The following is a 26480-nucleotide window of genomic DNA, read 5'->3' as shown; positions in this document are numbered from 1 at the left end:
GTGGGTGCCCCAGGCATCTGTCCTGGGCACTCACGTCTCCTTCCTAGAGGAGGCTGCTTTCCCTGGGCCAGGGGGCTCGGCTAGCCTGTGTGCAGGACACATGTCAGAGTCAAAGTCCCCAGAAGCAGCCCTTAGGCAACGCTGGGTGGGGACTAGGTGACGGACTACCCCAGGTTCCTCATCCCTCCGCTGGGATAACTCGGAGGCACTGCTATACCGACTCCCAGAGTGACCCAGTGGGCTGGGGCCCCGATGCCCTTCGTGGTCACTGGCTTGATGTCACACTTGTGTGGGCTGCATCCCCACTCCCCTGCGGCCATGTTCTGGGATCACCTCCCAAACACACTCACATCCTTGTCCCAGGGTCCTCTTCTTGGGGAGGCCACGCCAAGGTCCAGGGACAAACAAACAAACCACAAAGTCCCACACTGTGCTGTCTTAACTATTTACATGGAACAAGTTAACGTTTTTTTACTGCAATTGGACACACGTACCCACACAAGCAGAACACAATCACTATGCACATAACCTCATTTGGAGAGAATCCCCAAAGTCTACATTTGAGGTTTTCCCCAAATTCGAGGCCCTAACCAAATGGTGCTCCTATGTCATGCCCCCTCCCCAGCCCTGCTGACAGAGTCAAGGAGGCTGCATTGGAGTTTTTCCTTAAAGTAAACATAGAAAATGAGTATGTCTCAAAGGGAGCAGTGATGTGCAGAGACACTGTGGGAGCCGGCGGGTCATCCAGTGTGACCAGGTGTATAAAGAGTCTGTGTACAGTGGGGAGAAACCAGACTGGCAGCTGGAAAGGCCAACGGCAGGCTCAGCACATGCCACCAAGTTGAGACGTGACTCAAAGGAAAGCAGGAGTCGGAGCAGACACTGTCTGTGGCCAACTTTATTAATGACGACTAGGTTCGGCGACAGGAGATAGGCAACTGAAAATGAAAGGTGCTTTTGTCTACTTAGTGTAAGAGTCGATTGGTAAGCACCCCAGAACGGGCATGGCGCCCCACAGTGTCAGGGACCCAGGCACCTTCTCTCTTGTTGCTGTGCTGAGGAAATATGTGTTTCAAAGATTGCCTCATGGGTCCGACGTGGCTATGGGACACTGGGGGCCTGGGAGGGGGGCTGCTGGATGCACTAGAACATATCCAGTTCAACCTCAAGTATTTCAATTTCAGCTAAACAGCCAATACCTTTAACATATAACTATGTCCCAGTTACTGCATGGGACATACTTAGACTACAAAAGAAGTATTTTCTGTTTACCTGAAATTCAAATTTACTTATGCTGTAACAAAGTACCATAAATGTAGTGGCTTGAAGCAACACACATTTTTCCCTCACGGTTTTGGAGGTCAGAAGTGCCAACTGGATCAGCAGGGTCGTAGCTGGCCGGGGCACTGACGGAGGACCATTTCTCTGCCTGCTCCAGTTTCTAGAGGCTGCCTGTGACCCTGGGCGTGTGGCCTCACCACCACTCCAGCCTCGGCTTCTGTCCTCGCATCTCCCGACTCTGGCCCTCCTGTGTCTCTCTTAGAAGGATTCTGGGGATTATATTGAGTCTACTGGAGAATCTAGAATAATTTTCCTGTTTTGAAACCCTTAACTTAATCACATCTGCAAAATCCCCTTTGTCCTTCAATGTAACATATTTATAGTTTCTGGGGGTTAAGATGTGGAGAGCTGTGGGGACCATGATTGTGCCTATCTTAGAAATGTACAAGTTGCCCCCCAAATTACTTGCTGACTAGATGATCAAATCCTGTGGACCCCAATCCAGCCATCTTCATTCATTCATTCATTCCATAAATAGTTATTAAGCACCTCCATTGTACCCTGGGCATAAAGCTATGAGCAAGATAATGTGGATGCACCTTCTACCTGGAGAAGGCAAGAGGGTAAGTGAACAAACTCATGTGAAAACAGACCTTTCCTTTAAAAGGTGGAGCCTAATTCTTCTCTCCTTGAGTGTGGGCTGGACTTAGTCATTCACTTCTGCAGCAGCTATATGCAAATCGGTACTTTGTCTGGAACTTTACCAAATGTTGTTCACCACATCATCCACTTTTATGCCAACCATGGCTGAGTCACCAAAATAGCACCCTTGGTCAGTCCGCATGGTGAGCCACTTCGGAGACAAGGTCATAAAAATCACAGTGGCTTCCTACGGCTGCTTTCTCTTTCCTTCTCTTGGATCACTCGCTGTAGGGAAAGGAAGGTTCTGGGTAGGGAGCACAGTCAAGCAGCCCTGCGGAGACGGAAGGAACTAGACCTCCAGCCCACAGCCCTGTGAGACAGCCCCAGCCGAGCCTCCTGATGACGCAGCCCCAGCTGACAGCGTGCCTGCACCCTCACGAGAGACCCCGAGTCGGAACCAACCAAGCTCCTCCCAAATTTCTAACCCACAGAAACGATGAGATCATAAATGTTTGATTTTAAGCCACGAAGTGTTCAGGTAATTCATTATACAGCAAAAGATACCTAATACACAGGTAAACAGACACCACTGTTTCCAATTAAATTTAGTGCAACAAATAAAGGAAATCAAGATGATGTGGAAGCAAGTGGTGGGGGCAGGGGTGATAAGACTGGGAAGTTAGTGAGAGCCTCCCTTACCGGTGACCTTGAGCTTTGAACAGAAGTGTGAGAAGGGGCCAGCCAGTGGTGCTTTTCAACTCCAATAGACACCACACACCCTCTTGTATAACCACAAGTCTCCCGTTAACTATTTGGAAATGAAATTCAGATAATGAAAATCTTTCTACACACATAATTTTTTTTTTAAAAAAGACAATGACCTAACAAACAAAGGTGAAACAAAAGGAAAGCAATGTGTGAATTGCAAATTTTATTTTGACACGTAAATGCTCAGACACAATTACTCTAAGAGATACGACAAAGCAGTCAGATGCTGGGGCCCAAAAGGAGAACCCTCTGAATGGGACCGCTACAGAGCCGACGACCCATTGTGGCGCTCAGATGCCATGGCTGGAAGACCACGGTGGTGGTGTGGTTTTCACATGGTGACCACCACTTGGTAAAGCTCCAGACAAAACACAGTTTTCCCCTGAATTACAAAAATAGTTGCATTCCTGGAAAATCAATATATATTAAAACCGGATGAATATGCTTAGTGATGTATATGTAAAGCAGACGTATGTTCTAGGTTTAAATCATTCCTTGTTCAAAATATTTCTTATTCATTGATTTTAGAAAAGAGAGGAAAGGAGAGAAAGAGAGAGAGATTTGGTGTTCCAGTTACTGATGCATTCATTGGTTGATTTTTGTATGTGTCCTAACTGGGCATCAAACCCACAACCTTGGTATTTTGGGATGATGCTCTCACCAACTGAGCTACCTGGTCAGGGCAGACCATTCTTACTAGGTTTCTCACCTACAGGGACGTATAGTCCAGCCGCGTGGGACACGTGTAAATATTTGCGATATGGGACCGTCCAGCTCTCTGCAGGATACTGTCAAGCATTCCTGCTCCCCGCCACCAATGAGGACAATAAAAAAAACCTTTCCCCTCAAAACTTCAAAATGCCCCTGGGAGCGGTCCTGCCCTCACTGAGAAGCACTGATTGAGAGGAACAGACATGCATCAGCCATGCTCTTGATCGGAACAAAAGGGGAATCCTGCGTGGATGGAGAGTCCCGCGGGAGAGAAAAGAAAGAGGGAGAGAGAGGTTCAGGCGGAGAATTCAGCCAAGGTGAGATACGGGTGTCCACTGCTTTTCGAAGTTCACACTCCTCCACTTGGCTTTTACAAAAGACTGACATCGGTACCTATTTTCCTTCACTGAAAGAAATCCGAAAAGAAAAAGCGGAAAGAGAGGTGTTAAAGAGGCAGTGTACACCCTGAGCGGTGAGGGTGACACTGCCACCTCCTTCCCCAGGAGCCATATGGCAGCATCCAGAGCTTCGAACGGTGTCTGTGAGCACCGTGCTTTAGCTCCGTTTATTTTGTGCATCCATCAGCGAGATATATCCTGAGGTATCGGAAAAGCCTAAGAGAGCTCTAGAGTAAAACGGGATGTAATTATGCATTTTGATTGTGATGAATGAAATAAAGGCATTGTATGTGCATTGAACTTGCTTGTGTTCACCATTCATACTATTTACACACACACACACACACGGAATCCTAAAAGCTGCCAAAGTCACTATTGGTTCTGCTAATGGCAAAATGGTCTCCTTGAATCCGCATCCAGTAATGGATAAAAAAGCAAGTCTGTTGCTTGAGTGGATTGATGGGTAGGCAACACGTGGTGTTCTGTTATCTGGGAACACTCAGAAAATTTCCCATATAAATTAATGGTCATTGCTTCTTTGCCTAACGCCACTTCCGCTTACAAAAGATTTCATAGGAATGTTCTGCTTTTGGATAGCAGGGGAAACTTACCCTTAGACTCACTCAATTCCAAGAGCAATGGAGAGTTGAGTAGGGTGTTCAGCAGGGGAGTGACCTGGCCTGACCTTGTTGTGGGGGAAGTCACAAAAACTTCTGTTGCTCAGAGGATTGCACTGCATTTTTCTGAGTTTCGCACATTCATTCACTCACTCACTCGTTCATTCAGCACATAAGCATTGAGGGGCTTCTCATGCTATCTAACAAATGTAGTGGTGTAAAAGAACAATTTGTTGTTTTCTGCTGTTCTGTGGGTCGGCTGGGCAGTTCTGCTGCTGGTTCACCAGGATTACTCAAGCTGCTGTATTCAGCTGGTAGGTCCCCTGGAATGACTGAGCCTCTCTTTCCATGTGTTCTTTCTTCCAGATGCTTCCTGAGCATCCAAGGCCTCTTGATTCCTAAACTCTGGGCCACACACAGCCTCACTTCTGCCACATTCTATTGGTCAAGGCAAGTCTCAAGTCTACCCCAAAGGGATAAAGAAACAGACTCCACTTTAACAGGAGGAGCTCCAAAGCCGAGTTAAAGCTTTGGAGTTCATGGCCATGAAACATTCTACCTGGCTCTGGACCAGGCCCTCAGGACACGGCCTATACCCTAGGCAGACAGCAAACAAGCCGACAAGTAACAAAGGTCAGAAAGTGCAATGAAACACGTCAAATAGGGAGAGAGGGGGGCTGCTTTAGACTGGGGGCTCAAGGAGGGCCCCTGAGATGTTTTAACTGAGACCTGAGCATTTGAGCATGACTGCACGGGAAGTTTCTGAGGTTTCCAAAAAAGACATGTTCTTGCGTGAGCCCAAAGCACCACGGCTCCACTTGGGAGAGGAGGGCGGGCAGTGTGAAAGAAAGCACCCCAGGGGACATCACCAGGGGTGTTGTGATATCACCGGTAGTGGGATGGAGTTGAAGGCGCCCCGGGGCCAGAATATCTGTCTTCTTACACTCATTTGCGGCTGGGTGACAGTGGCGATCTGTTTCTTCTCCTGTCACACACCCCCAAATCCCCCCGCCCTGGTGTACTGCACTGTGAGAAGCCACAGGTTTGTGGCAATAAACAGATAGCCCCCAGAGGGATATCTGTTGGTACTGGCAGCACTGGGCACAGGTGTGGCACCACATTCACAGAAGTTCACTGAGCTAGACCGCCAGGAGGGAGCCCTGCCCGGGTGACGGGAGAGTTGTGTGGAAGGTGTACGTGTGCTGCCAGCAGGCGTGGAGAAATCCTGTTGTGGAGACTGGATATGGACACCTCGCTCTCTACCTTCCCTTCACCTCTAACCCCTTCCTTTCCCTTTCCCTCCACCACCCGCAGTGTTTTCTTGCCACCCTTTCTCACCTCCTCCCCTTTCACCTCCCTCCCACCCCATTTCTTTTCCATTTCATGCCTCTTCCCTTGTCCTAAGTCCCCCTTCTCCCTGTACCCTTCTCATCTGCTCTTTTCTGCCCTCTTCTTTGCTCTTCTCCTAAACCTCCTCTTCCTACCTCCTCTCTAACCACCTCACAGCCTCTTCCAATCGCTCGGCTTCCTCTCGTTCCTCCTCTTGCCCTTTTATCACCTCTCTTACCCTCATACCAATTCTCTTTTTTCCAAACTTCTCTTTCCCCTTCCTCGCTCTCCTCCCATTTCTTCCTCTCATCCCCTCTTTCCTCACTTGTGTCTTCCCTGTGACTCTGATCTCACGTTCCTCACTGTCCCTTTCTCCTTAACTTATTTCCTATCACCTACAACACCACCTCTCCTACCTTTCACCCCCTTTCACCTGCCCTTCAGGTCGCTGCCTGCCTTCGCCCACTGCCAGTCGCCTCCCCACGTCCTCCGCCTTCGCCCCTCCCCTCCTCGTCCACCTGGCCCCGCCCTGCCACGCCAGGCCCCGCCCCAGCCTCTGGCCCCAGCCTCCGGCCCCACCCCTCTGGGGGTCACGGGGTCGACGGGCGCGCGGCTGCCGTAACCTCGCCAGTCACGTGGTCACGTGACGCGCTCCAACATGGCGGCGCCGTGGGGCCGCGGCGTCTCTTCCTGACCGGGCGGCGCGGATGGACGCGGCGGGTGCCGGCCGGGACTCCGGGCCCGCAGCCTCGTTGGGCCCTTCGCTCGTGCCGCCGGCCCGCGGGCCTGCCAGCCCCCGCCGGGCTGGGGCCATGCAGGAGAGCCAGACCAAGAGCATGTTCGTGTCCCGGGCCCTGGAGAAGATCCTAGCCGACAAGGAGGTGAAGCGGCCCCAGCACTCCCAGCTGCGCAGGGCCTGCCAGGTGGCGCTCGGTGGGTGAGCCGCCCCAGCCCGGCCCCGCGCCGGCCTCCCCACGTCGGCCGTTACCCCACTCGTCCTCAGCCCGGCCTCCTGGGCTCCACCTTCCCCCGACCACGAATCCCACCCTGCCGGCCTGCTCATTATACCCCGGGGAAAACTGATGCCCTGGTACCTCGGGACTGGCCCAAGGTCACCCAGCAAGTTGGTGACAGCCAGGGCAGGTTCTCCAACCTCCCAGCCCACTGCTCTTGCCACGACTCCTTGCCGTCCTGTTTCCTGGTTCCTCCCCTCACCACCCTCATAAGCAGTCTTTGCTGTAAGTTTGTTCTTGACCCGCATTCTGCTGGTTGGGGTTCCCCCATGTGAGCGGAGCAGGTGGGAAGAACTGATTTCGAAAAAAACCTGAGGCTTGCTTTGAAGTGCCGGATTGGAGAATGTTTTCCTTTAATTTCGGGGTCTCCCATAACTCATTAACTGCCTTCAGGAAAGGAATGTAAAGGGTTATCCTGCATCTCCCAGGTATTGGGTGGGAGAGATCTTACTCTGGGCGCCCCACTGAAATAGAGGTTTTGCTTTACTGAGTTCTGGATCCCCGGCACCTGCAACAGTGCCTGGCACATAGCAGATACCGATTGAATAGACCCACAGATAATGAAAAGAGGGAGAACACGCTAACTCATAAGTAGTTAAACCTTAGTGGTTGATTCCCACATCAACATCCTATCTTCTAGCTTAAATCATTCAACAAATGCCCACTATGTACCAAGCACTATGGTGGGCCCTTAGGATACAGTGGGGAACAAGTCAGATGAGGTATTTGCCCTTATAGAGCTTATATTCTAATAGAGGAGACTAAGTAATAAAGTTACTGAGACATCTTTGAATACTTATAAATATTTTTGTAAAAATAAAAGAGCGAGATGTGATAATAAACGTCTGCTATTGATAATGGTCTCAAAAAAGTGATCTTTTCTGAGGAGGTGGCATTTGAATGGAATACTGAAAGGCAGGAAGTATCCACGTGGAGTTTTAGAAGAGTAGAGTCCTGGGCGTTGAAGAACAATACATTTGACTAGATCTGGCTCTAACTTAATTCCCTGCCCCAATGCCTTTGATTTGGAATCTGTAAAAAGTCCTATTTTTCCTAACAGATGGAGCAAATAGTTTGGTTTTCCGTTACAGAGTTTGAGGTTGCCGTCAGCTCTCTCCCTCTATTTGATTTGAGGTACAGCTCTGGGATTCTCATATGGCCTGGGAATGGGCTTGTGAACTTTGCATTTCTCTGGAAAGAAGGTCCATGGCTTTCACCAGATTCTCCTGGGGGTCTGAGACTCCCTCAACGGTCAGGACCTGTGGATAGAGAAGTTGTTGTTACTTAGATAATCTTGGAGGAATTCACTGAGATTTAGGCTCGTAAAGCTTTTCTAATTAGAAAACCAAGGCTCACTGTTGGCTGTTGTTGTATCAGGAATGCTTGATAAGCTCTACAGAGCAGTTTGTTAGGCAGAAAAACCCTGATATCTACAAGTCCACTGGAAATCTGCTTGGATTCTATCCTCTCACTCTTACTTTAAGGGTATTGTTGCGGATGATTCAAAATAGTTATTTGGCAGAAAACTTAACATATAACTTTCACCAAATCGTTTATCACATTGTTGGAACCTACTTATAAAACTGTCACATGGCTCATAAAGGACCATAACATTGAGAGCTTATCAGACATTTTTGGATCATATCTTTGTTCAGAAGTTCAGATTTTTCCAACCTAAATTGTGGAGTGTACATCCATTGTCTTAGGAGTGAATTGCAAGAAATCGCCTATAAAGGAAGTAATTGACCACAGGTTAAATGAACAATAAATTGACATGGTGGCTCAAATTGAAGGAACTATTATGAGGAAACCTATGCATAGTGTTGAGTTAAACTGGCCATCTTGTTTAAGAGAATAATTGTGTGTCATTGCTGTTAAGTAAAAGTGACTGTTTTTACTTACAAGCAGTAGAAAACATACAACAAAGTGCCTGGTAAGATTTCACTCTGCATCTCAAGGCATAGTCCTCTTTCCAGCAAAAGTAGCCGAAACGAGCCTTTGTATAAGAAAGGTTGCAATGTGGCTAGTATTTTAGAGGTTACCATGTGTGGATTTTCGTTAATTTTGATAAGAGGAACTGTGAATGCTAAAAGTTGAAATGCTTGAATGAGAAGAGCACTTACAGGAAACAGCTCCGGTGATAAGTCCACCAGTTGTAGCTTGTCCGTTGGTGGGGGGGCTGCTGAGGTTGTACAGGATAAGGGTTGTGAGGGTGTTCTCTGGACTCAAGGTTGCCTGGGTTCAAAACCCTTGTGTGGCACTTGCTCTCTTTGTCATCTTGGACAGATCTTCTGCCTTCTTCGTAGGGTTATTATAAAGTTAGTTTACGTGTGCAAAGAATTGGCATATAGTAGGTGCTCTGTAAAGGCTTGCTGCTGTTATTTATTTTTATTATTTTAAGCAACACACCACCGAAACTGTAAGTGCTCTGACTTAATGTATTATCTGAAGCTACATTGATTCTTCATTCAGTAATGACTTGTTGCTTTATTTGGTTTGTGGATGCAATAAATAAGAATTTAATTACATGGCTAAAAGACTGTGTTTATTGCTGAACTCAGTGAAGACAGGGGTGGTTGTCCCTTGTAAAAACAGTGATGATCAAGACGGAAGAAGTTGGGAGTGACTTCAGTGATTCATCTCCACTAAATGCCAAGTGGATAGAGAGAGACTGCTCAGTTGGGGGATTGTGTCCTTCCATCGTTTATCTGGAGAAATCAAAAGAGCCTGTGAGAGTATTCTTCACTGTGGTTTCTACCTTGTTAACGCATCTTTGACGTAAAAGGAATCTGGAACCTTTCAGCCCTCGGTTGGGTGACGTCATTACATAATACAATCTCCCTTTCATAACTGTCTTATTTAAGAGCCAGTTTCTCCCATGATCTGTCCTTTACTTATACTTCTGCTGTTAAACTACATGGAGTTTGGGGATTTGACAGGATAATTGAATGCTTTTAAATTGGGCATAGAAGAATTGGTCCAGAAATCTGGAAAACTTTAAGAGATATATTATTTAATATTTTAATATTTTTGTGTGTAATTTAATAGACACAAAGGGCTGAGTAAAGGTTAAGTGTTCTATAATTGGTAACTGTCATTATTCTTAGCCAGTATCAAAAACATATAAAAAGAATAGTAAACCTACCTATACATTTTTCATATGAAATGGAGTGATTAAAAAAATGAATTTTTTTTAAAACAGTTTTTAGATTCATAGCAAAGTTGCACTAAAGGTACAGAAGAGAATTCCCATGTGTCCCCTGCCCCCAAACATGCACAGCCTCTCCGCTGATCACCGTCCCTCACCATACACTTAATTACAGTCGGTGAACCTGCATCGTCATCAGTGTAGTCACCTGAGTGACTTTCTAACATCACACTTTATGCAACAACTACATGTATCTACCACGTACTGAGCATTTCTGACATTCCGGGGCAGTGCCATGAACTCTACGTGTGGCCTAGTTCTCACTGTTGCTATCCTCATCGAGGCCCAGAGACGTTGGCCAGCGTAACTCGGCCAGTAAGCAGTGTGGCTGAGGGGTGCACTCAGGCAGTCTGGCTCCGGAGCCCAGGGTCCTAACGATTACTCCCATGCGGGATTGTCTCTCCATACAAAAGCTCTTACACGTAAAGTCACCGTAGAGTCTTTAAACAGTCACACTGCGGTGATGCTTCTGTACCATGAAGTTTCGATGATGTTTCTGTAAATAAGCCATTCAGTGAGTAAAGACAACATGTTTTCCGTAGTTGAATTCGAGATGTATTTGAAAGCCTGTAGTGAAAAAGATCATGGCTTTTTTTCCTGCAGGTTTTTAGCACACATGTATTTGGTTTACTTGAACTTAGGGACTCATGGGAAGAAAGAAATGAGGGTAAAGAGCTGATTTCCCATTGGCTTCATTTGAGCTAGGAAGTTTTTCTTATCTATGACATCTTTCTCTTCACGAGCAGTAAACTCCCTCTTATCAGTTCTGGAGTTGTGACGTGTGATTGATGCCCATGTGTGGGTCCAGTCGGCAAAGGGAAACCAAGGCTCAGAAAGCACCTTGCCCACATCTGCACAGCCAGTGGGGAGACAGCTAGAACACAGGCTCCAGCCTGAGATGTAAACGATGAAATTCACTTTTGGATTTGCTACTCTAACTGTGAAATACATGGGATTTAGAGATGGGCGGATGTTTGGTGATCTTCACTGGAGCCGTTTCGGCGGCTTGGTGAAGGTGGAAACCAGACTGGAGTGGGTGGCAGCATGCGTGGGAGGTGAGGAAATAGGCAGTGAGCACAGAGAACTTTCTCCCAGGGTTTGGCTGTGGTGTAAAGGGGAGGAGAAGATGAGGGTAATGGGGATTTTTCTTTTCTTTCCTTTTTTTTTTTTTTTTTTAAGGTATAAAAGATTGGTTTAAATGTCATTGGGAAGGAGCCAGCTCAGGGAGTACATTCATAAATCTTAGTTGTTTACTAGCGTGCAAGAACATTCAACATTTACACATCATACTGATATGTGGTAAATTGCTTTTCCTCCATTTGATGTTGTTGTTCTAATTTTGATGTGTTCAAATAACTATTCTCATTATTGGGAAGAACCTCAGTGCAAAATTTGAAAAATATGGAAAAAAAAATCCCTACATTGTCATAGCCAATATGGTAAGGCTCTAAATTGAAAGATAGAATAAAACACTTAATTTTAACAAGTTCTGGTGTTTTGATTTGACATTTTGTTTATGAGTACTGTAGACTGTAAAAGTTTTGAAGAATAGCAGGACTCAGGAACCTGACAGATTACTTTTTGTTGAAAAGCTTTATGATGCTTCCTTGGGAAGAGGTCATCTCTCTAGAAGCAGCATCTAAAAATTAGATTTAAATTATTGAAAAGCATTTATTTATTGGATGGTCAGAATGTTCATGGAGAGCTGAGTTTGAAACTTTGCTTATTGATTAGTCCCGTGCACCTGGGCTAATAATGAGCTTTTTTGAGCCTCAGTTTCCTGAGATGATAAAGGCGATAATGCCTGTGTCTCGGGATTATTGTAATGGTTAAGCGAACTACTGCAGTGAAGTAACTGACACAGTACCTGGCACCTAACAGGTGACCTGCCAAAATTCAGGCATTGGTGTTACCATATTTAAAGGAGAAGGAGCTGAAAGCTTGCTCTTCACTGTGCCCCCTTGGGCATGGGTTTGTGGACCTTTCTGCTAGTCTCTGGCATTTGGACACCGGTGAAGCAAGTGGTTGGATGAATTTAGAGCTCTGTTCTCTGCTTGTAGATCTCAGGGGAGACTGTGTAAGCAGTGCTGGGGAAAACAGTAAGACCGTTCTTTATGGGGAAGAGTGAACTTATGAAAAACGTGTACTTAATCAGCAAGGACATGGAGTCTCCTATATAAATAGCTCAGTGCTGTATTTAGTTCTCACCATTTTCACCAGGCTGGAAGGCCTGCCAGGAAAATACTTGACTTTCCTTCCAGCAAGTTTATGAGTTTTTATGCTTATTAATTCATTCCTGGAGTCTTCCTATGAGAAGCTTCTTTCGGTTTACAGTCTTGGTTGTAAATAAGTCTTTTAGCTTTTTGTTAGGTATTTTATTAGGTTTTATAGATTTGTGGGGAGAACAGCCTTCTTGGGCTAGGACATGAAATTCTTAATTTTTCCCTCAGTCCTAGGGAGTGGTCAGTGTGTGTTTGTGCTTCATATAGTCCTTTTGCTTGTTGAGTACACATTCGTTCAGAAGGTATCTGCTTGGGGGTCACACCTGGCGTCATGGTGCGAGGGAAAGAGGACAAATGAGGACCCTGTTCTCACGGAAATTGCAGTTAATGGGGAAGAAGGGCGTTGTTCAAGTGACCTTGTCCTCTGGGTTACACTAGCAACTTGAAATGTTCTAGGGAGGCAAGAGGCCTGGTCCTGCAAGGGGAGAGAACAAGTTGGTGATTGGAAACTTCCCTGAGGAAGTCTGGAGATCTGAATGATAAATAAGACTTAAATAGGCTGGGGTCAGAGTCATTTTGGCAGCATGTGGAAGCAGTATGTGCAAAGGCCCTGTGGCAGCAAGGGGGTGGGTACACCCAGTAAGGAAACTACAAGATACAACTATGTGTGAATTTACAATGATCTCAGAACAAAAAAAAAAATTTAGTTGAAAAGAAAAGGTAGGGGAAGAGTGTTTGAGGATAATGTGGGAGAGGTAGGCCAGGGCCCCACCATGCAGGACATTGGAGGCCATTGTGTGGAGTTTGACTTCTAGACCAGAAACAGTAAGATAACACTCAGGAGCCCTAAACAAGGAAGAAGGTGACAGGATGACCAGATCTGTATTCTAGAAAGATCACTTGGGCCATTGTACTCAGAACACCTTTGAGGAAGACCAGCGGGGTTGCCGTCATCCAGACGAGAGATGCCAGCAGCCTGGACTTAGAGTGGCAACTGTAGAAACAGAGTGAAAGGGACGGGTTTCCCACTGCTAGAAGGTAAAGCTAACAAAACCTCGGGTTGGATTGGGTGAGAGCATGAGAAAGAGGATTGCTAAGTCTGACTACTAAGCTTCTGACTCACCCGGCTGGGTGGATTTGGTGCCGTTCTTGAAGAGGAGAGTGTGGGAAGACCATCTGGGGAGAGGAGGGGGTGGGGTTGATGAGTTGGGACTTGGATTTGTTGAGTATCACCTGCCTTTGAGCATCCGATTGGACAGGTGGAGTGAGAAGTGGACAGATGTGTGAGCCCGATGCTCATAAGACAGACCTGGTCTGGATATCGAGATTGAGAGTCATCAGGATCTCGGTGGGAATCGATGTAGGGGAGGGCGAGATGGCCTGGAGAGAGAGAGTACAGAGAAGGTGAGGCATGGGGAGCCTGCACCAGAGGAAGCCCGGCCTGCTCTGGCTGTGCGGAGGAGGCTGAGTCTGCAAGGGAAATGAAGAAGAGATGGGCTGGCAAGAGGCAGAGAGCAGATGAGGAGAATGTGTGCGTAAGAAGTGTGTAGAACATCTCAGAGAGGGTGGGGTCAATAATAAGGTGAAATACTGCAGGAGCTCAAGTCAGTAGAGGCTGGAAACACGCCCATCCGATTGAGAGAGACGTGGGTCATTGGTGACCTCGGTTTGAGGTGCTTGGGGGCGCAGTGAAGGTGAAAGCCAGGCTGGAGTGGCTGAGGAGATTAATAGGGAGCGCAGACAACTCTTGTCCACATGGAGGTCACAATAGTTGTATTTTTTTTTTTCTTTAAAGGTAGAAGAAGCTTGAACTTATTTCAGTGTCATTGGGAAGGGGGCCAGTTGAAGGGAAAGGTTAAATAATGCAGAAAAGGGAAAGGACAGTTTTTTTCAACAAATGCTGAGTGCCTGCTTCATGTCTAGGAACTCCTAGGTGCTGGGAATTCAGGAGTGAAGAGAACAGACAAAAGCCTCTGGTTATAGAGTTTGTAGTCTACTGAGAAAGATAATAAATGAACTGATAAATAATATGTCAGAGGTGGTAAAATCTGTGAAGAAAGATTAGAAAAATAAAGAGAAAAAGCAGATAAAAAGATAAAGAATGATGAGGGGTAGAGATGACAGTTTTAGGAGGTGAGGGAAAGCCTGAAGAGGTGACGTTTGAACTGTGATCTGAAAGAAGTGGGGAGGGAGGGCCTTCCAGGCAGCAGGGAAAGCAGGGGGCCAAATCTTACAAAGGCTTGGAGGCCAAGGCCATGATTTTGCATTTTACTCAGAGTGGGACGAGAAGCCAGTAGAGAGTTTTGAGCAGAGGAGCCTATGTAATCTGACTTACATTCTAAGGGAATCCCTCTGGCCGCTATGTGGAGAAAATGTGGGGCGGGAGGGAGGGTAAGGGCTGAAGTGGTGAGACCAGTGAAGAGGTGGTGGTCCAGGTGGGAGGTGAGGGAGGTGGCCTGGTCAGAGTGATGAGCTCCTAGCCAGTACAGAGAGCACAAAGTTCCTGAGAAGGCACGGAGGGGTGGGCACCGCTGGCTTCTAGCCGGGGTGTAGAGGGTGGTACAGAAGTGGGTCAGTTTGTAGGCTCGCTAACAGAAAGTAGACGGAGTCTCCTTGTGGCAGCTTCTGGTTTGTGTGGAGCAGGGGCCACTCCATCGGTAGTGAGTAAAGAGTGGCGATGACTGGGAGGGAGAGATGGGCACTCGAAGAGAGCAGAGAAACGTGCCGCAGCTGCTGTGGAGTGGCAGAGAAGATGGGCCCAGGTAGCAGCGGTCAGGGGTGGGCGCTTTGGCTGTAGAGACCTGCCAGCGTGGCCTGTGGTCAGAGGTCTGGTTGTGGGGCGGAGAAGGAGATGGTAGCACAACCTACATTTGGGGTTTTGCCTGAAGCTGAGAGTGGGGGTCCAAGAGAGTCGAGGTTATTGGTTACCTGTCATTCAGTAACAATCCTGCTGAATGGGGTCTGTCCTGGAAAGTAAAGAAAGGGGAAAGCTGACACATCAGCCTTATCAAAGTCCGACAGGCCAAGAAGAGGCCCTGCTGGCAGCAGCTTAGTAGGCCAGCTAGACGGGAAAGGAGGTTGAGGGCAGAGAGCAGGAAGGAGCAGGAAATCTTACCCCCCAGTTGCCTGTGGGGACAAGATTTGTAGTGTGACCAGATGCACCAGGGTGGCTTGGCGTAGAGAAGGAGGTCATTGGAGAGGGAGCTGAGGAAACTGAAGGCAGAATAGTAGGCGGGGGGGGGGGGGGGGATGTGTGCGGGGAGGTGAAGGTTTGAAGGGATGCTGTGGGACTTCAAGGCACTGACCAGTGGTGGCATTGCGCAGGTTGGCGATAGTCATTGTTGGACCCAGCTTGGGAGTGGAGCAGAGAATGTGACCTAGTGCTGAAGTTGCTGATGACTGGGGAGGTGTGACCCAGGTGGTTCATAGGTGGCAGTCCAGAAAGGGTTTCCCAGGAAGACGGTGTGCTTTTCAACTGAAGCCACCCCACCCCAGTCACGTTCCCTCCTTTCCAGCCTGCTCGTTTGTTGCTGCTGGTTGCCCGGTTGGCAGTTGGGGAAGCAGAGCCGGGTGAGAAGTGGAGCAGCATAGAGCAGGTGTGCCCCACCATATTCTCCTCTTCCTTCCCCCCTCCTGCTGCTGCTTGTCGTCAAGAGGCTCTGAGTGCCGGCTCTGGAGCGGCCAGCTGTGGGTGTGAGTCATGACTACACAGTGGAACTTCCGGCTGTGACCGCAGGCCGGTGACTTCACCTCTGCGCTTGGACTCCTCACCTGTGTCCCAGCTGTGGATAAGAGTGCTCTTGCTTCCTTGCGTTGTAGTGAGGACTGAAGGGGCACCTGCCCCGAGTCAGTGTCAGCTGTTACGATGATGATGTGGGTTCCACTCACTTTCTTTTTCCCCTGTGGCCTTGCCTGGTTCCATTGATGGCACTAGAGATTGTACTCTGTTGCTGACTCCTGTTTCAAGATAAGAGCAAGACATTTATTGACCACCTGCTGTGTGTCGGGCATTACCTTAGCTATTAGTGTCACAATACCTTTGTCATGGGGTTGTCAAGTGAATTACCTTTCCCCCAAATGCCTAGTCCCAGTCTCAGGAGCACATGGGCTGCCTTTATCACCCTGATTTTTTAGAGCTGGAAATCCAGATTCAGGGAGATTTAATAACCTGCCTGGCATCAGTCAGCTAATAGGTATCCATGCCAGGACTCGAACCTAGTAGTGTCTGCATCACAAACCTGTTTCTTTTTTTCCCACCGCACCAGCCTGTGTCAAGCTCTCTGAGGCCCTCTGCCACCCACCTTTTCCCTGGGCCTTCTCCTGCCTCTTCTTAATGGAAAAAATACCGTGTTATCCAGATATGTCCAGAATCCAGCTGTTAGTTTGACCATAAAAATGGCACTTGCATGTGGTTCAGACTGTACGTCTCTCTACCCGCACTGCCTCCACCCTGCTCCAAGCCCCTGTGTTGCTTGCCCGATCAGATCAGCTTCCCTGCTTCTGTTGTGGCCACCCTCCTCTTCATCATCCAAACAGCAGCCAGAGTGATCTGTTAGAACGGAGGTCTGCTCAGGCTGTGCCCCCTTCCTCCTCCAGGCTTTCCATCATCTGGGCCCCTGCTGTGCCGAGTGGAGAGGATTTTTCATACGTTTTTTTCTTTAACAAAGACTGGTGCAGAGAGCGCAGCAAGTCCTAATTCTTGTGGGAATAACAATTTGTGGCCTTGGCTTCTTAGCCCTTGTGTAGTAGTAGCCTTCCCTTCCCTGTGAAGCAAGTGCAGGCCCTGCTGCAAGTCACTGGCCCTTGTTCATTCTGGTTGACTGGGAGACGCCAGAGCCAAGTTGTAAAAGCCTCCCCAAGGCCACAGAGTAGTATAGAAACCAGGGCTTCGTTCACGTTTTGACTCAGTGATGGCCAGACTAACATTTACGTTGTTCTGTAATTCCGGGTGCTTTTTAAGAGTCTAGGTACCCAAGAGATTATGAACACGGGCTCTGGCGCCCGATTTTTTAGGTTCAAGTCCCCCTCCACCTCTCTGGGTCTTTTTTTTCCATCTGTAAAATGTAGCAGAGTTTGGCCTTGAACCCTGGCCCTCTGGCTCCTTAGTTGCTCATTGCTCTTTGGCTGAGCAGCATCTAGCCTGCACAAAACTTAGATGTTTTGTCCTCACAGTAAGATTGTACTCCATAAAAGTCACTTTTATCCTCTGCAGTTACTCTTTTGCAGTCAGTAAAGTGCTTTCTTTCAGATTCTTTCCTATCCTTTAAAGCAAAGGTTGCAAGCTAGTAGCCCCAGGGTCAGGGTAGCCTGCAGACCAGTTTTATTTGAGCCATAAATTAAAAAAAAAAAGTTGAAGTTGCTTTGAATTGCAGCCAGAGCTTTCATTTTAAAGTCCAGATCAGAACAACTGGCACCTCTGGGCTCAGGGTCTCTCGAGATACCATTTGGCTGGAGCTCCAGCTCTACTGTGCCTTCTGCCCTGTTGGTGGAGAGGGGTCCTCCTGGCCCTTAATGCCTCGTACCCACCCATCTTGCTCCCTGAGGTTCCCTGCATGGCCCCAAAAGGCCTTCGAGTGTGTAGCCCCTGCACTTGATTGTATTACCCTGGGCGCCTCGGTAAGCAGCAGTTGTGGTGATTGACCCACAGATTGGAGGGTGGGCACCACTGGCATTCCCGAGCAGATTATTTTAAGTTTAGAGGCTGGCGGGGACTCTTACAAAGGCCTAATTGTTTCAGAAACATTCACTTTCTAAACTTAACTTTAACAAGGTAACCCTGATTGGAAGGAAACCTTACGTTTGCGTTCGGGCAGCAGTGCCCCTCTGGCATGTCACACAGGGACAGACGGTTTCACCACCACACAGAGCCTTGACATTATGGATATAGATTTCTGAAAGCTGAAAGCTTAGCTACCAGCCTCAAGGGCTGGATTTCCTGGGCCACTCCCACAGCCTGGGGGCCTCAGCTTAGGGGAAGCCTGAGATACTTCCTGAGTGGACTGTCCTCCCTGAAGGGCAGGAAGCGGGCCACGGGGCTCCGTAGCAAACTGTGTCACTGGCCTTATGTTCCATGAGCAGAATGCTTGATATTAGTCATCGGGGCGTTTGGCTCCTGTTTTTTTTGGTAGTAAGAAGATTGAAAGACTGCCTTAAAGTTAGAATTTGCCACCTCTAGTAAGTCCAGGTATTCAGTTTCTGCATCCTAAAGTTCAGTCTAGAGTAGAGTTGTCCAAGAAAAGGAAAGCTGTAACTTCCAGATCTGTGTTCTGGGGTTGCTAGGGGAACTACTATCATGTCCAAACCCCTGGCTCGCGTGAGATTGTGTAAAGAAGGCCGGTGTTCTGGAGATCCTCTGGATGCATCGTGTTCAGGGTAGACCTGCTTCACTGGCCCATTTGGGGGATACATTGAGCCCAACGTGTAGGAATGCAGATAACTGAGTGGGATGGGGAATTCTGGGTATTTAGATAGGGTGTTCTGGCATGTTTTAGAGGCACAAAATCTTGTACTTCTGGAAAAAAGACTATCGTATTTTGCTGTATATAATGCACACTTTTTTGCCCAAATTTTTTAGAGAAAAATAAGGATGTGCATTATACTTGAGTAGTATCTGAAATACCTTATATCTGTTCCTGTGTTTTGTAATTATTTGTTACATAAAATTTCTTCTGCCATAGTATGTTCAAAAATAAATGCTAAAATTCCTTTAATACAAAAACAGGCATCTAAATATAAATAAATAAAAACTTGAATTAAAAAATTAAAATGAAAGATTTTTCCCCTGAAAGTTTGGGCCAAAAATGTGTGTGCACACTGTACACAGGAACACATCATGCACGGCAAAATACAGTATCTCTTTGACATTGCGGTTGCTGAATCCTGACACTTCAGTTCCATAAGTGTAACCTCCATGGTAAAGAGTTTTAAGTTAATTATCTTTCTTTTGTTTTTTTAGAGAGAGGGAAAAGGAGGGAGAAAGGGAGAGAAACATCAATGTGTGGTTGCCTCTTGCACGCCCCCTACTGGGGACCAGGCCTGCAACCCAGGCATGTGCCCTAGACTGGGAATCAAACCCTTGACCTTTTGGTTCTCAGGCTGGCACTCAATCTACTGAGCCACACCAGCCAAGGCAAGATTTTTAAGTTAATTTTCATTCACAAAAATTATATATGCCTTTGCACAACCATGTGAATGTACTTAATGCCCTGAACTGTGCACTTGAAAATGGTTAAGATGGTGAATTTTATCTTCTATTTACCACAACTTTTAAAAATGCACTTGTTATTTTAAAAGAGAAAGTATATGCTTACAGAAAATGTGAAAAAAGAGAAAGAAAAATATCATCCCGCTACTTACACACCTTTCAATATTTTGTTTCCAGTTTTCTGTGCAAGTTTTGACACCGTTAAGGTGTTACTGTATCGCCCTGCTGTAGTGATAACCATCATTAACATCATTTTGCAGAATAGGGGAGTAGCTAGAACGTGGACTGTGGAGCCAAAATGTCTGGGTTCCAATTCTCATCCTCCAGTTCCTGATAGGTAACAGGAGACAAGTTACCTAACCTTTCTGTGTCTTGGTTTCCTCGTCTAAACCAGTGATTCTCAACAAAGGCAGTTTTGCCCCAAGGGACACTTGGCATTGTCTGGAGACACACTTGGTTTTCAAGACTGCAGGGGGATGCTGCTGGCATGGAGTGGGCAGAGGCCAGAGATGCTGCCAAACATCCTGCAGTGCACAGGACCGCCCCACAATGAATGTTCTGCCCCCAGGTGTCAGTGGAGCAGAGGCTGAGAAGTCCTGCTCTAAGTAAGATGGAGACACTAGTACCTACCTCATGGGATTGCCATGAGGGGCAAATACGTTAAAATATGTAAAGTGCTTAGAACAATGCCTAGCACATAGTAACTGCTGTGTGTTAGCTATTATTGTTATAATCATTCTCTGTCACTTCATGTCATTATTTATGTTCTTTAAAATCTCATAAACATTCTTTTAAATAGTTTTTGAATATTATTTAGTAAAGTATCTTTTCATAAAAACATTGCACACTCCTAACAAGCCTTTCTTTCTTCCTCACCAGATGAAATTAAAGCAGAAATAGAAAAGCAGAGGTAAGCTGGAGCACTTTCTCCTTGCCGAAATACAATTTCAAGGGAGTAGGTAGTGGCCGAGGGGAACCCCTTTCTCTGCTCGTGCTCTGGTATGTCTGGTCTTCAGGCAGCACACACTCTGCTGGCCCAGAGCGGGACACATTACCGAGCTCTGTGTGTGTTTGAACCGATGCTAAGTTAACAGGTTACTGGCTCAGTAACTGCATTTGGAGGAAAGGGAAAGGAAGGTCAAGTTAATGCTATCGTACCTTTCCTTGACAGAAGAGGCAGAGCCCTTGCCTCTTGTAAGTCCTGCTTCCTTAAGCAGGAGGGCAGCTTGTCGGGTAAGAGGCTGTTCCTTGTCTTCACAGTAATGAAGCCGGTTAGTCACATCTCAGAAACAGAGCTCTGACGTGGCCGATGCCAAGATCCAGTGCAGGATGCAGTCGATGCAACTCGCTGATCCGAGACCTCGCTGTCTGCGTGTGGCCGCTCTGGCATTTTGTCCAAATGCATGTGTGTGTGAATTTTGAATTGTCTAGCCCCACAGGTGCAGTTTGCAAGCATTTTTAATTAAATGATTGCAGGTAGGATGGGCAATTAAGAGTGTAGTGGAGGAAAAGCAAGATTTTTTTTTTTTTTAATTTTCCCTCTGTGGCCCTCTCCTGCTCTTTTCCTAGGCTTGGCACTGCTGCACCACCAAAGGCAAACTTCATTGAAGCTGACAAGTATTTCCTTCCATTCGAGCTAGCCTGCCAGTCCAAGTCCCCACGGGTGGTCAGCACGTCCCTCGACTGCTTGCAGGTACCATGTTTAAACTTAATTCTGTAAAGGGGGTTCTCTTCAGGCCACACTGGTGACCCCTCTGCTTCTCAGAATGCTCTCTGGGATGACAGAAAAAGGAACATTCTAACTTACTCTTTTTTTTTTTTTTTTAATTAAATTCGAGAGGGAGGGAGGGAGGAAGGGAAGGTAGAGGGGTAGGAGAAACAGATAGACATCGATTTGTTGTTCCATTTATTTATGCATTCATTGGTTGATTCTTTTATGTGTCCTGACCAGGGATTGAACCCTCAGCCTTGATGTATCGGGACAGCACTCTAACCAACTGAGCTACCTGGCCAGGGCCACATTCCAACTAATTTTTTAGAGAAGTCTCATGAGGAAGGGAAGTGAGAGGGGACTGACCTCCTTACCTAATAAAAGAATTCGCCCTGGCGGGGTGCTCAGTTGGTTAGAGTATCATCCCGATACACCAAAGTTGTGGGTTCGATCTCCAGTCAGGGCACATACAAGAATCAACCAGCGAAAGCATAAATAAGTAGAACAACAAATCAATTTTTTTCTCTCTCTCTAAAAAATCAGTAAAATAAAAAAAAATATTTTAAAAAGTACTTGTTTCCCCAGAAATACTTTGTTGCTTTCTCTTATGTATGTTTTTCTAGAATATTTGCTACACATGGACATATATTTTTATTCACCCTCTTCCTTGATGGCATTAAAATTCATAAAATCAAGTAGAGAAATATATATAATCAAACCTTATTGTTTGTAGTAACATTCTGTACAGTTGTTGTGAACACCGATTGAGCAAATTCTGAACCATTGTTTCTAAAGGAAATACAGGGTTAGATTCCCTTGAACCTCTGGCCTCAGCATGCTCATCACCTGATCAATGTGCAGCTGGTCTTTGTGCGCTTTGTTTGAAGACACCGCATTTTCTGTGTGTTACTGATTCATTACCGTGGACTCAAGTCCACAGCACTGTGCCATATGCCTGAACAAAACCCACCCAGCACACGTGATCTCTCCATAAAGGACATCGCTGCCTCCTTGCTCCTTAGGAACACCAGACAGGACTTCAGCACTACGGTTGAGGGCTATTTTAAATGGCACAGTTTTGTCCTATTTTAAAAGGACAGAAATGGGAAAAACATAACGCTGAATGGACCACAAAAAAAGACATTGTTTACAGTATGAGGGCTGAATCAAGCAGGCAGAGTGCCTCCTTATTTGACCTCCGCTGGGAACTTGCTCATCGAGTGATTCAAAGTTTTCGCTGCTCTGTACATGTCTGCAAGTGACCGCAAAAGCACCACAAGTATCGATGTTGGGCTTAAAAATAAATTTTAGGAAGTGCATTTATGAAGACAAAGTCTGTGGATAATGGGGATCGACTGTACTTAGACAGCCAGCAACCTTGTCATAAATTACCTTTCACTAATGAAGAAGCAGAAGTTAGGGTGACTTGTCCAATGACGTACAGATAAGGAGGCACAGTGCTACAACTTGGATCTCTTAATTCCTAGTCCAGCATCCTGGGTTTGTTTCATTTTTTTTCCATTTTAAAATTATATAGTTACAGCCCTGGCCGGGTAGCTCAATTGATTGGAGCATTGTCCTGTGTACCAAAAGGTTGTAGTTTCGATTCCCAGTCAGGGGACATACCCGGATTGCATGTTCAATCCCTGGTCAAGGCATGTGTGGGAGGCAACTGATTGATATCTCACATCAATCTTTTTTTCTCTCTCTCCCCCCACTTCCTCTTAAAAAAATTATGTAGGTTTCAGGTGTACACTTCTGTAATACATCATCTGTATATTGTATTGTGTGTTCACCATCTGTATTTTTTTTAAATGATCTACTGCTGAGGTTCCTGGTTACCCCAAAGAACATTTATTCTTAACCCCAGTGGGAAGCCTGCATCAATGAAAAGAAGCTTGATACATTTTTTTTTAATCGATTGAAGAGATCCACAATTTATTGGTACTTTCTAGAACAGGAATGGTGAATAGGTTCTGTATTATGGTTGTTTAGAAGCAATGTTGAGAAGATAATGAAACCTCATCTGGGTTTCTTGAGTAAGTGTCGTGATTGATTGGTAATGTCTGCTGAGACAGGACAGCCAAGTGGTGGTGGGCGTGCCACATTTTTGGCATCTCTAGTCTAATATTTAATAATCTCTTTTCTCTGATATATCTATACTTGAAAATTGATGACAGTTTCTTCACAGAAGCAACTCTTCCAAATGAAAAGTCATTTGCTCAATGTGATTCTGTACAGATTGTCCTATGTATGTATAACAAGCCAAGAATTCTTAAACAGCAGCCTCAAGTCCTACTTCTATCCTAAAATATTTGTTGCTGTGGAACATTTTCTGAAGAAATTTGGCATAAGTTTAATTTTAGCTGTTTAGTCCTCGTATTAAGGTTTAGTTTGAAGCTGGTGCTGATAGTTAACGTTACTGACGTACTAAGTAAGGGGCTAACGTTTTGAGCATTCAGCCCGCGCTGGGCCCTGTGCGAGGCGCTTTATCATCATCATCGCTTTTAACCTCACAGATCCTCTGATGTACCTACTCTCATCCTCATTTTAGAAGTAAGGAAACTGAGGCTTAGAAGATAGAGAACCAGCCCCACCAAGTTCCGCTGGCCTAGAAGTGATGGAACTGGTGGGTGTCCAGGATTTCCCTACTCCACAAATACGTCCTCAACTGGGGTCCTTAAACTGTAGTCATGAACCAGATCTGGCCTTCCACCCGCTTTTGTAAATAAAATTTTACTGGAACACAGATGTCTTAATCTGCTTGGTCTGATTAACAAATGCCACAGACTGGGTGGCTTACAAGAGACATTTATTTCCCAGAGATCTGGAGGCTGGAGAGTACAAGGTCAAGGTGCCAGCTGTTGTGAGAGCCCTCTTCCTGTTTGTAGATAATTGAATTCTTGATGTGTTGTTCTCACATGGCAGAGAGAATGCACTAGCGTTTTTTGTTTTATCCTCGCCTGAGGACTTTCTTCTTCATTGCTTTTAGTGAAAGAGGGAGGGAGAGAGAAAAACATCAGTGTGAGAGAGAAACATGGATTGATTGTCTCCTGTTCATGCCTGGACCAGGGGTTGTACACACCCTGGACCAGGGATTGAACCCAGAACGAAGGTATGTGCCCAGAGCAGAAATTGAACCCACACCCTTTCAGTTAGGGGACGATGCTGCAACCAACTGAGCCACACCGGCCAGGGCTGTGATGTGTCTTCTTATAGGCCACTAATCCCATCCCGAGGACTCCGCCCTCCTGACCTCATCTAAACCTAATTACGCACAAAGGCCCCACCTCTGAATCCCATCCCTTTGGGGTTAGGTCTTCAACATAGGAATTGTGGGGAACGCACACATTCGGTCCACAGCTACAGCCATGCCCGACTGTTCGTGCTTGTCTGTGGCTGCTTTGCCGCCACTGCGGCCCAGTTGAGTAGGCACAATGGAGACCATGTGACCTGCAAAGCCTAAGTATTTAGTATGTAGTCCTCCACAGAAAAAGGTTGCCAACCACTCCGAACTATTATCCTGTAGTTCTGGACTCTTTAAGTAAAAACGTGCTCCGTTTTCCTAGAGGTAGTCTGTTTCTGGAACTCCGTATCATATACACAGTCTGTGTATGCTGTCTCATGGAAACATGGCTGTCCTGCTTTACTGGGTTGAAAATTTAAGAGTGTAGTGCCTGTCTTGAGGTGTATGGCATATGTTAGCTCTTTCCTAAAGAGCGGAAGTTCTCTGTAATCTGGTAGGTACTCCTCTGTCGTCCTTTTTATGACATGGAGAGTGGCTGGGTGCTCCCCAGGACACTGAATGAAAATTTCATTTCCTCTTGGTGGCTGTCTTTGCAAAGCCTGTTTGACCGGCTTTTCCCAGTGTGAGTGAGGTAACTTCTGTCTTGGAAATGGAAGGCCAATGTCTAGGGGTAAAGGGTGGTTTTGGCAGATTGGAGCAGCTGCAGACACATCTGCATTCTGCCCTGGGCATTTAAAAGTGTCTTCTTGGAGCTCAGAGAGGTGACGGGTGGTAAAGGATCTTGTGAGTTTGTGTGAGCAGTTAGCTCAGAGTTCTGTCTCCCCATTGGGAGAAGCCTTCCCCTCGGCTTACTGCTACCAAATGATAAAGACCCTCTGTATTCCTTTCCTTGGGCAGCTGGTCTGCCACACACTCCCCAGGCCAGGCCTGGGGGATGGAGTGTTAGGGTTCAGTCTTGCTTAAGCCAATGAGTGATCTCCAGGTTTCCCTGGGCACATGTCCATAACAAAACGTTTTAAAGACTGTGTTCCTAATATATTCATATTTCTTCAATTGTAAGATTATAAATATGTACTACTGTTATGAAGTTACATGTGTTATAAAACATATAAAAATAGAACTTTTAAAAGAATAAGACAAAAAACTAGGTAGAAATAAAGTTCTGTTTTCTTTCTGCACACCGGTGAAGGCTGTGGGAAAGCCCTGGTCTGAGCTGTCCTGTTCACACCATTGCGTTGTCTTCTAACGTGTTCCAAGAAAACTTTGGGTTTTTAAATGCACGTGTCTAATCATGTAAGTTGTACATGAGTGTATTCTTTGTTACAGTATTTTTAGAACTTTATAGATAAGGCTGGAATCCCTTGGACCGCTAGCTCCAAACCCAGTTGCCTGTTTAGGTGTATAACTTTCTTTATATTACTTTTATTTTCTAAATAAATGGTATCATTTGTACAGATTTTTTGCAGCTTTTTGTATTCAGCAGTGTCTTTTTAAGATCTAGTTCTATTGCTGTAGGCAAATGTAGGACAGTCTTTCTGACTAATACAACATGTATGAATGCCGCTATTTTGTTTACCCCTTCCCCTGTAGAGGGCATTGACCGGTAGGGTCACACCGAACATCCCTGTGCGTGCAGCCTCCTCGGACACACGTGTCAGTGAGCCAGCTGCCCAAAGGCCTCCCTCCTCTGCCCTCGTCTTCCTCTTCCCTCACTTCGTCAAGGAATAAGGCAGGAACTTCTCTCCGCCTCTAACACCACCCCCCAACCCCTGCCCAAAGTCCAAGCTACCAGCACCTCCCTCCAGGACAGCTGAGGTGGCCTCCTCACATTTTGCCTGCTTCCACTCCCATTGCCTGCCCTAGGTCCTCTTCTCCACATGAGAACGGGGGGGCGGGGGGATGCCTTTAGAAATCATATCATGCTAATCCTTTGCCTAAACCTGCCGGTAGCCTCCCACCTCACTCACTGTGCAAACCACTTCCCCAGGGAGCTTGCCAAGCACTCTCATGCCATAGGCCCTCAGATATGTTGCCAGGCTTTTTCTATAAGTACAAAAATACTTGTAGTCAGGCATTTTTATTTTTCAAAATGACATAATGCTATGCATTATCACTGTGACCTGCTTTTT

At 46.4% G+C, this 26480-nt stretch overlaps 1 protein-coding gene across 1 annotated transcript in view; it reads left to right on the top strand.

Moving 5' to 3' along the window:
- Positions 1–6379: 6379 nt before the first annotated feature.
- The window catches only part of ARFGEF2 (ARF guanine nucleotide exchange factor 2), an 85712-nt gene continuing 65611 nt past the window's right edge, over positions 6380–26480 (top strand). The window contains exons 1-3 of the mRNA XM_053927098.2: positions 6380–6679; positions 20273–20303; positions 20963–21086. Of these exons, the coding sequence (XP_053783073.1) occupies positions 6454–6679; positions 20273–20303; positions 20963–21086 (381 nt within the window). The 5' untranslated portion in view covers positions 6380–6453. The remainder of the gene's footprint in view (positions 6680–20272; positions 20304–20962; positions 21087–26480) is intronic.

This window comes from Desmodus rotundus, chromosome 6 (assembly GCF_022682495.2).
Source record: "Desmodus rotundus isolate HL8 chromosome 6, HLdesRot8A.1, whole genome shotgun sequence".
NCBI classification, from domain to species: domain Eukaryota; kingdom Metazoa; phylum Chordata; class Mammalia; order Chiroptera; family Phyllostomidae; genus Desmodus; species Desmodus rotundus.
The sequence above is the reverse complement of the archived record's forward strand: the minus strand, read 5'-3'. Positions and strand labels throughout refer to the sequence as shown.